Source organism: Plasmodium malariae, assembly GCF_900090045.1.
Source record: "Plasmodium malariae genome assembly, chromosome: 14".
Lineage (NCBI taxonomy): Eukaryota > Apicomplexa > Aconoidasida > Haemosporida > Plasmodiidae > Plasmodium > Plasmodium malariae.
The window spans coordinates 3,520,917-3,532,448 of NC_041788.1; the positions used below are offsets into that span (position 1 = coordinate 3,520,917).

The following is an 11,532-nucleotide window of genomic DNA, read 5'->3' on the forward strand; positions in this document are numbered from 1 at the left end:
GTAATGAAAATTCAACACTTTCTAAAATTTTTTGGGGTTATTTATAGAAATTATTTGAGGCAATATTGTAATATATATATATATATATATTTTTTTTTTGGCCTTCAAGCTCTATTTTTAACTTTGGCACATTTTTCTGAGTTTTAAAAAGCAGAAAAATAAAATTAAAACGTTTGTTTGTATTAAGTTTATTATAGTGCTGTAAAAACTTTATTTCTTCTTCCCTTTCTGTTTCATTTTTTTTTTTTTCCCTGTTAGAATAATCAATATCCTTGTATTGACACAACCAAATGAAGTTGTTCTGTTGTAAAAAAAAAAAAAAAAGAGTGATATATATAATTATTTTACATTGTAATTATTTGATATATACTTATATAAGAATATGATCCTTTCGTTTTATTTTAGTTTTATAAGTATATTTATATCTGTTAATCCTGGATAATTAAATTTTACTCTGACGTTGTACCATATATATATACGTACACATTTATAGATAGAATTATTTTTATTCTGTATACTTTTTGTTTGTTTGTTTACATTTTCAATTGACTGAAATTTTTTCGTTCTAATTATTAACCAAATATTATATATAAAAGGGTATAGTACTTATTATTATTTGTACAAAATTCTACAAAAAAAATTTTCATTAAGTATATGAAAAAGTTCAAATTATAATGAGTTTAATAAGCAAAGAGATTAATTTTTTAAATATTATAAATTAATATTATGTTTGTACATTTTGGAATATGGAGAAAAATATATTTTGTACAATTCTGTACCACATTCTGTTTATCTTTGTTGGTAGAATGATATATATAAATCTATCTATCTATCTATCTATCTATATATATATATATATATATATATATATATATATATATATAAATTTAGATATACAATGATTTATAGATAAACCAATACAAACAAACCTATATATGCCCACATGAATATACAGATACATTTTCGCGAACATTTATTTATTACTAATATTCCATTTTTTTTTTTTTTTTTTTTTAAATAGATATCACTATTCATTCAAACATTTCTGCTTTTTATTTTGTATTTATATAGGTGTAAGCCGAGAAAATTTCATAAATAAATCAAATAAATATAAAAAGAAATTATATATATACCCACTTACTTCTGGTTTAGGGGAAAATAATAAATTAGAGTACAATAATAGAAAAAAGGAAAAATATAAAACGTCTGATTTATTACATGAAAAGAAATATAACGAAAACAATAATATTAATATTAACAACGAAAATGTGTCTGGTCTGCTTAAACAAAAGTCTCAAGTAATCTTAAAAAACGATAATTCTACTACAATTCCATCATTTTTTGCCTATATTAAAGAAAACAACTTACACAAATACAATTCACGGAGAAATAGTAATAGTAATACTACGAGGGGTAGTTACAATAATGACAACAATGACAGCAATAATAATGATAGGAGTGAGGGAGGAAATCCCGAAGACTTAAGTACTTCTGGGAACTCATTTATTCAAAACGATAATGAAAAAAAAGTTGAAGATAGTTTAGATTATGTAGAAGTTATAGGTGAAAGAGGGAGTGTCATATTTTCACAAGAGTCATATTATGTTAATTTATATACTTACAAAGAAATTCTTCGTTTTACAAACCATCAGCCATTAACTGATAGTAATATGAACACGATAGAGGATGAAAAACTTAAGAAGATTTATGATCAAGTGCAAGGAACTCTTAAATTATGTGAATCCAAGAAAATTAAATTGTTAAATGCAATAAATGATTTAGAAAATCCTAAAGAATCAAGAGAAAAAGAAGTTCCAAATGCTCAAAACTATAGTTCTTATAATACACTGAAAAATGATTTTTTGGAATGTTTACGTAATTATGATAGTGAAATTAAGAAGAAAATAAAGGAAGTTACGAAGAATATTGAGGAGAATTATGGTGATAAGTATTGTACAAGGACTTGTAATGCAAATGTTTATTTTGAAAATATAAATTTTTATATTTCTTATTTGAATAATAATTCTAATAATTTGTATAATTCTTATTATAATAAAGCTAACGATTTTTTAACATCTAGTATTAGTATGATAAAACTTATAGAAAATGAATTAGGTAACAATGAAACTATAAATTCCGTAAATTTTGTACAAAGAGAAATAAAAGAAATTATAAAAAGTTATGGTTATCATATGAAAAATATTAAGAATTCTATGGAAAATATTAAAAAACTTGAAAACATAAATAAATCAACTACTTTCGATAGGAATAATCTTATAGATAAAAGTGTTGAGCTAGCAAAACTTATGTCTCAGTACAATTTTAGTAATGAAATATTCAATAAGATGAGGAAATGGTATAGTATAAAAAAAAATATATTTCAAAAACTATTTATAACTTTAGCGGAAAAATTAGAAAGGAAAATGAATGAATATGTTACGTTAGGCAATTTCCAAAATGTATACGATTCAATAATGGTAGATTGGAAATATATATTAGAATATACACAGGATATATATAATAGAAATTCTAAAGGAGTGAAAAATTATGAAAAAAATGGTGATATAGAAGTGATAATTATTAAAAATAAAGTTAAAGAAAAATTAACTTCATTAGAAGAAATAAATGATAAATTAAATAATATTTTTTCTGCAATAAATTCTAAATATATATTAATTAAATCTACAAAATCTTTAATAGGTGAGATAAAAGATGATTTTAGAAATGAAGTCTATAAGGAAGACAATGTAGATGGTGTTATAAAAATAATGGAAACACTAAGTACTAAGCATAAAACAATAAAAGATAATGTCAATACAATATATTCAAATTATGCTAATATTAAAAAATTAGAACAGCAAGTTAATGAAATAAATGATAGTATTAATGGATATTTGGAAGAAATAAAATCGTTACAGGAAAAAGGTTCAAAAAACGATATTATCAGAGAAGAAATAATAACAAAAATGGCTTATATAACTGAAAATATTAGAAATTTAAAAAAAGTACTTTCCGTAGAGGAAAAATCAAAAGAGTACATTGCACAAGTTGATGAATTAATTAAAGGAACAACACTGAACATAAGTAAATATATAGATAAAAAAAATAATGCACAAAATAAAATAAAAGCAATTATTGAAGATATATATAATGGAAGTTTAAAGGATTTTGCTGAAGAATTATCATTAAATGTGGATAATAATAGAAGTTATCTAACGCATACACATCACACAGGTGAACTTAACGGTGTACTAGAAAAAACAAGAGAAGACTATGAAAAACTAAAAGCTCTCAAACATCACAATTTTTCCGATATAATAAATAATTTAAATAATGAAATAAAGGTTATTTTAGAATTTAAAGATGATATTTTAAGAATTCAAAATGAGGATATGGACGAAAAATTAACCAATTCTTTAGAACACTTTAAAACAGTGTATAAAATCTTAACAACTAGCTTGAATGATTATAAAGTACATAAGGAAAAACTAGAAGAGTACAAAACTACTATGATAAAAAGAGAAAAGCATTTTGTCGATAATTTATTTGAAAACGATGATAATGTTGTAGAGGGAAAATCTACTTATAAGGAGTTCCAGGTTCTTGTAATTGAACTTAAGAAAAGAAATAAAATACATGAAGAATTTTATACAACAAAGGATGCCTTGAAAAAAACAAAAATCCAATTATTGTTATGCGCCGATCTAGAAGAAAAATTGAAATCATTCCAAAGTAAAAAAAATACAGACTTCAAGGAATTTACAGATGAAATAAATAATGGAATAATGGATAAAAAGTTAAGTGATTATGAAAATGAATTTATAAAAGACAACGAATCAACTGACAAAACCATACAAAATATTGAGACTTCAAATAAAAACATAAATCATCTTAAAGTATTAAATGCTGCTATAAAGAATTGTACTAATGAGCGTAAATTAATTGAAAGCTTAATAGAAAAAAAAAATAGATTAAAAGAAAAAGTGGTCCAGGAATATAATAAATTAGATGAAGACAATATTATAGAAGAACATATAAATTTAAAATTAAAAGTAAACTTAAACAAAGCTATTTTGTCAATAGAAACAAAAATATATGACACTAGTATGAATAATATGAAAGAACAAATAAAAAATATGTTGGAATCTTATACAAATTTAAAGAAAAATTATAAAGATTTTAACGAAACAGAATTGAAAAAATTAAAAGAAAACAGTGAGTGGAAAAGTATTAAGGACATTATGAATGATCTAAATGCTCATTATGAAATATTAAAGCAAATTGTAGATGATATAATTATTAATCACAATAATGAATATATGATATGGATTGATAACAGTATAATTGCGAATAATGAACAGATAAATAATAAAATAAAAGAAAATCTAAACACTCTAGAACAAATGATGGAAAAATTAAAAATTCCTTATTTTAATATTGATGCGAGTAATTTTAAATATAATTTAAATCAGGAAAATATTAATGAATTTAAGACAAATGTTGATAACCTTATTGAAAAGATCAATATAAGAAAGGATAAATTAAACAGCATTAAGGCAGCTTCCGACGAACAATTAACAAAAAAATATAATGTAGATATAGGGGAAATGGAACCAAATAATAAAAAAAATGCACTGAAGGAAATTTATGATATAATTATAAGAAAATCTAATGAATTAAGTGTATTGTTGAAAGATACATCTATATTAAGAGATATTGAGAACACAGAATTAAATTATTATAAAGTTTTAATTGCCGATATTGTCAAAAAGATTACTGATAAAACGTTTGAGGCTGAAAGAATACTACAAGAGTTAAATTATTATGTAGATGTTACTAAGCTCATTAAAAATTATATATACGATGCAGTAAAAGATGACCATATTTTTAATTATAGGGAGTATTCCGAAGAGGGTAAAAAGAATTATAATAATATAAAAACTCTCTTTGATGAATCTATACGATTTAAGAGCGAAGTGGACAGGGGGGGAAAAATAGATGAAGCTAAAGATATTGAAGGAAAATTACATCATAATTTACAAGAAGTCACAAAAAATTATAATTCTTTGAAAGATGCATCATTAGATATTAAGAATATGAAAGAATTATTGTCAGTGCATGATATTCAGAGTATTTTACACAATTCAGATAACCATACTGAAGAGGTTGAGAAATATGCCAAACTGATTAAAGACGAATTAGAAAAATCAGATAATCTTATAAAACAAGTAAAAACATATTTTGATAATGCAGAGAAACTTAAAAAAGAAATTAACACAAGCTTAAGTGATGAAAAGATTGAAGCAAACATGAAAGAAATTATAAGATGTACAAGTGAAATTGCAAAAAGGAAAGATAATATGAATTCCCATATATTAAAAGCTAAAGAATATAAAGAAAAAGCATTATTACATTTTCGTAATGCAAGTAGAAGAGAAATTATAATAAAATTTTTTAAAGAAAATAAGAATCATGGAACATATAGCGTGCAAGATAGTGATATGAACAAGGCTACAGAAGATAAAGCAAAATGTGAAGAATTTTCGAAAGAAACTGTAAGTAATGAAGAAAAAATAAAAAATCATGGAACGGATTTTATGGAGTTCGAGAAAAAGAGTAATACTCTTTTAAGTGAATCTTTAATTTTTGAAATAAAAACGAAGTACGCAAAAGGAAAAATAAAGGAAGTAAACATAATGAGTGATATAGAACAGATACATTCTTACAGTGAAAAAAAATTGAATGAATGTGTAAAAAAATTAGAAAATTTTAAGGAAATATCCAAAATTGAAGAAATGAAGGATAATCTAAAAAATGATAAATCATATGAAGCATATAGAAATATAAAGCTGATTCTAGAATTGGCCAAACATAATTTATCAAGTATAGAAGATGTAAAACAAAGTATAAAAAATATTTTAATTAAAGCTAATGGTTCAAAGAATTATATTTCAGAAACACCTAAAATACAAGCAGGTACCTCTTTAGATTTATTGAAAATTGAACATGATTATTATTTAGAACACATTGTAAATATTGAAAATTTAAAAAAATTTCTGCATGATGAAAAAAATAAAGTAGATGTAATATATGCTACTACTACAAAAATGGAAAATGACTTGGAAAAATATAAAAAAGTTTATGAAGTAGTAATTCTGGAAAAGATAAAAGAGATAGCTGATGAAAAGAAAAGACAAACTGAATCAACAAGAGAATCAATAAATACATTAAAGGATTATTTTACTTCAATTATTAATGAATTTAATTTGAAACAAAACATTATTATGGAGATATTGGAAGATGGACAAAATACTATGAATCAAATTTATGAAGACTCTAACAAATCGTATATATTAATTGAAAGTTATGTAAAAAAAGCTGTAAATGATAATGTGAAGTATGGTGAAACAAATCGTCTAAGAAAAGAAGCTGAAAAAGAAGAAGTGATTCTTAAAAACAAGGCAAATGATGCAAAAAATAATATGATTAATATTAAAAAAAATGAATCCTTTAAGTTACTAAATGTTATGAAAGATGAATTAGATAAAGTAAATATTAAGTGTGAAGAAGAACATTCAAAAGTAAAAGAAAGCCATGATTTTATTAAAAGAACCACTGATAATATCAAAAAAACGTACGATGAAAACAGTTCATTGGATATATTAAAACAAGCAATAGATAAAAATAATGAAATAAAAAAAAAGATACATTCTTGTTATAAGGCTGAAGCACAAAATGTTTTTGGAAAAATGATTAAAACAGCAAATCTAATAGGTATAAAAGTAATATCAGGAATGGACACAGAAATAACTCCAGAAGAACATTTACAGATAACATCAAAATTAAACTCCAATTTAAAATATGAATCCGAAATTGAAATGGAATCAAATGTATACAAAAGTATGGATATTTCCTATTCAACAGTTCTAAAAATATTTAAAAATGCTGAAGATATAGACAATAAACTTGAAGAAAGTGAAATGTGGATAAGACAAGGTAAAAATATATGTTATAAAAGTAAATCAACAAATGAGTTAAATAATAAATTTACTTTAACAAGTAATAAAGGAAGTATAGTTTTATATAAAATTCTTGATGCTTTTAATAAGTTTAATGAATTAAAGGAGTTATCATGTGATGATAAATATCAAGATATCATTTCGGAAAAGACAGAATATGAAAAGTTAGCTAAATTAAGTAGTACTTACAACGAGAAGAAGAGTAAAAGTCCAAAAGAATCAGATATAATCAAAATAAAAGAAGAACTTAATAATAGCTTGAAAACTTTAAATAATTTAGAAGAACAAATTGAAATGATGAAGGAACAAGAAACATCTATTGTAAGTGCGCTAGAAGAAAACTCTTCTGTGGTTGATATAGATAAAAAAATAAATGATATAGATACAAGAATCACAGAAATTGTTTCTTCTTATGATGAGTTATTAGTGATAGGAAAACAATGTAAAGTATTATGGTATGATTCCTTAGTTGGTAATCTTAATTCTAAAACATCAAATTATTTAAGAATAATTCAGAACCAACGGGAATATGCTGAATTATACGTGGTTTATATAAGAAAGAACTCTGATTCAATGAATAGTGACATTCGTAAATTAAATAATTCTTATGATGGGAATCGAATTAATAACTACACATTAACAAATGTTGAAGAAGTAATTAAACATTATAATAATTTAAAAATACAAGAAAAAGAAGCAACAGGAATAATTATTGATATTAAAAAAAAATTAGTAGACGTTAATGAAGAAGTAAACATAAATTCTTTAATCAATAGTAAAAAAGAGGTTCTAAAATACTATGATAAATTGAAGGAAAAAGTAACAGTGATAAATGAAATATATAAAGAAATAAATTTAGCAAAGTTAAAAGAAATGGAATTAAGTAGCGATAAATATTTTGAGATAGGAGAGATATTTAGTAATATGGTTGAGAAGCAAAGTGCAAAGTTATCAGATAATAAAAATAAGTTAAAAGACATTGAAAAAATTATAAAGGAAAAAGAAAAGGAATTACGACATATAGGTTATGAATATGAATTAGGATCTATTCAACGTTTTAATTTAACCTATAAGAATATTGTGGATAATATGCAAAAGTTGTATGCAGTAGAAGAAGATAACAGTAACGAAGATAAGAAGTTGAAAACGTATATAGAAAATATTTTATATTTAATAAAGAGAACAAATAGCCTACTGGCTGATGTAAACGATTTTGAAAATGATAACAACAAGATAAAAGAAAATGAGGACATAACAAATGATGCAAAAGATTATATAATAAAAGTTAAAGAAAAATTAAAAAACACAATCGTGGCGTTTGAGAGAGTATTAGAAAACATAAGGAATAATAGGACATATTCCAAAAATAATGATGATATAAAGAATATTATTTATGACTCCTGGAAAAATGTAAGTAATATTAAAGAAAAATATTCAATGAACTTAGTTGAAAATGACAATTTATTTCATATAGAAGACTATTTAAATAATATTAAAAGCAGTATTACGAATGGCATAAATGAGGATAACATTGATGAGTATATTAATAAAATGTCTGAACATATTGAAAATGAACTAAAAAGCATAAAGAATAAAGAAAATAAGGAAGAAATAAAAAAGAGATCCAAGAATATTTTAAATTATTATGAAGAGGCAAAAGAGAAATTACAAACCATGAATAATATAGTAGAGAGGGTAACAAACATAAAAGAAGATATTAATAATATATTTAGTGTATATTCTATAAATATGAATAACAGTGTATATGTATCTACAAAAAGGTATATAGAGGAAGCAGAAATAATAATAAACAATTTACATAGTTATATTGATAAAATGAAAAAATTTACAAATAATAACGGAAAAAAAATAAAACAAATGGAAGATGAATTAAACAAAAAAGGATTTAAAGATATAATCAGTGATCTCAATATTGATAAGATAAGTCATCAATCGACAGATACATTGATAGATAACTCGGAAGACACAGAAAACAAGAGTGCAAATCATCATATGCTTAGCAATGTAAAGAATTATGATTATAGTGCATTACATGAATTACAACGATTAGCGAATAATACAAATTATGAAAACTTTGATAGTGCAAATGAAAATGAACGATTTAGATATAAAAATAATGCAAGAGGGTGGAAAGCAGGTGAAAAATTTACTTATGCAGGAGCAATTGCACTAGGTTTGCTTATATGTTCTGGTGCTGGGTTTGTTGTCGTTAATGGTAAATTTGACTATGATAATGTAGAAGAAGCTGATTTTAAAACAAGAGAAGAACACCATGAATATGTAAATGAATTAAATATCAGAGACGAAGAAATTATTGAAGTTTCTTTTGACGAAAATAATTATCATTATTATGAATAATTACGATAAATAATGGATAAATACATATTTTACTTAAACCTGAATAAATTTTTTCTAAATGCATATATATATATAATTATTATTTACAATTTATTAGTTACAAATTAAATATGAAGGTATTTATGCTATAATTAAAATTATTATATATTTGTAATATATTATATCACATTCAAAAGTAAACAGACAAGTTAATAGAAGTTTGTGTTTGATATTTACAGATATACGAAAAAAAAAAAATTATATCTAAATAAAAGGTTAAAATGGTCAATTTAAGTTTTGTGAGGATTTAAAACATAATAGTTAATTTATTATTTTTGTATAAATACATAACACGAATTTAAACATACTTTTGTATTTATATTTATAAAAATTACATTTTTTTGTCCATATAATAATAAAAATTTTAATCATTTAATTTTTTGTGAATTGCATTAAGAATTTGTTATATATATTGTTGTAAAGGAATTATGACATATTATATATATATATATTGAACTATATTACTGTACCTTCCTCATAGTTTATATTATTATAAAATTTTATATCTTTTTTGTTCTTATTTCTTGTAATTATTATGTTTTTTTTTACTGATATTGAACTTATACTAATTTTATTTTTTAAACAGATTAATATTAATATTTAAAATAAAAATCGCGTGACCACAACAAGCGGAATTTCCGAAAAAGCGGTTCATGAAATTGGCGCGACAGAATGTCGCTTTTTTTGTTTTTCCCTTTTTATCATTTGTTTTAGTATATATATGAATATATAGTTGCATGCACATTTCTGAAAAGTTTCTGTTAATACATAAATGGGGATTTTTATTATATAATATGAGTATTTATGAAATATACACTTTATATAATTTTTGTTCATTAATGTAGTAAGCACCTTCTTTTTTTTTTTTTTTATTGTTCTGGAATTTATACTTATTAGAACGCTAAATATAAAATTTTTACACCGTATATATATATTAAAAAAAGATTATTAAGTATTTTCCCTAATTTATGTTTATATTAATGTGCAAATCATCAACAGAAGATGAACAATAACAAATAATTCTTAACAGAAAATCGATCAAGAGGATAACTTTTGTAATACATGAATAAGAAATAGTTTCTATCCCAATGGCTTTTGCTCCAGACCACACTAATTTTTATTGAATTTTACATGGAGATATAAATAAATATATATATATATGTGTGTGAATATATGTGTAGGTTCGTATTCTTAGAAGAGTAGAGAATGAAAATGTTAACATGAAAATTGTGGAAGATATATATATTTAATTTAGTAACACCTTATATTCATGCTAATGGATATATAAAAATGTTATACAAATGAGCTGTATTTGTTTTTTAATTTTTTTTTTATTAAATATTCTTAAATAGATTTTACATTATTAAATTATATGACATTGTAGTCTACATTTTTCCATTTCATTACAGTGAATCATATTTATATATATATATATATTTTTTTTTTTTCATTATAAAGTTCAGTAAATGAATGCAAAATAATTAATTCATGTTTTTTAGTAGAATATGTAATCACTCAAAATTCTAACTTTCCATTTATTGGATTTCAACGTATAATAATGTTTTGTGACATATATTTAAAAAACAATATAGTAAGTTTTCCTTATAAAATTCATACTAGAATCTGATAAAATAAAATATTTTTAATATAAATATATCTGTATGTATGAAACTACTATCATTTGTTTTACAAATAGAAAGCTTACAAATATTTGTTTTTAATCTAAAATATATACTAAATATTTTTTATAAAATCAATTAATAAAAACGTAAATGCAAGTAAAAAGAGTAAATTTTTTTTTTTTACTTTGCAAGTACTAATTAAGTTGTTGATTTAGTTGGATTCTTTAAAACTTAATTTATAATAATAATGTATAAACTTAATTATGCAAATATATGGAAATATAAATTTAATTCGAATTGCTGAAAATGCGTGTTTTACATAAGCGCAGAAATTTTAAACATATTTGGATGACAAAGGTAATTAAAAAAAAAAAAAAATATAGTAAGGAATATATATAGATTTAGAGGAAAACATAAGTTTGCATTGGAAAAAAGTTGATGTAATATTTGAATTTAGACAAATTATTTATATG

At 22.8% G+C, this 11,532-nt stretch overlaps 1 protein-coding gene across 1 annotated transcript; it reads left to right on the plus strand.

Moving 5' to 3' along the window:
- Window positions 1-746: 746 nt before the first annotated feature.
- RBP3 (reticulocyte binding protein 3, putative) lies at window positions 747-9,398 on the plus strand (the record flags this gene model as incomplete). The annotated part of the gene is made up of 2 exons (XM_029008456.1): window positions 747-775; window positions 1,022-9,398. The coding sequence occupies 2 exons, from the start codon at window positions 747-749 to the stop codon at window positions 9,396-9,398; spliced, it is 8,406 nt and encodes a 2,801-aa protein (XP_028864744.1).
- Between the last annotated feature and the right edge of the window lie 2,134 nt (window positions 9,399-11,532).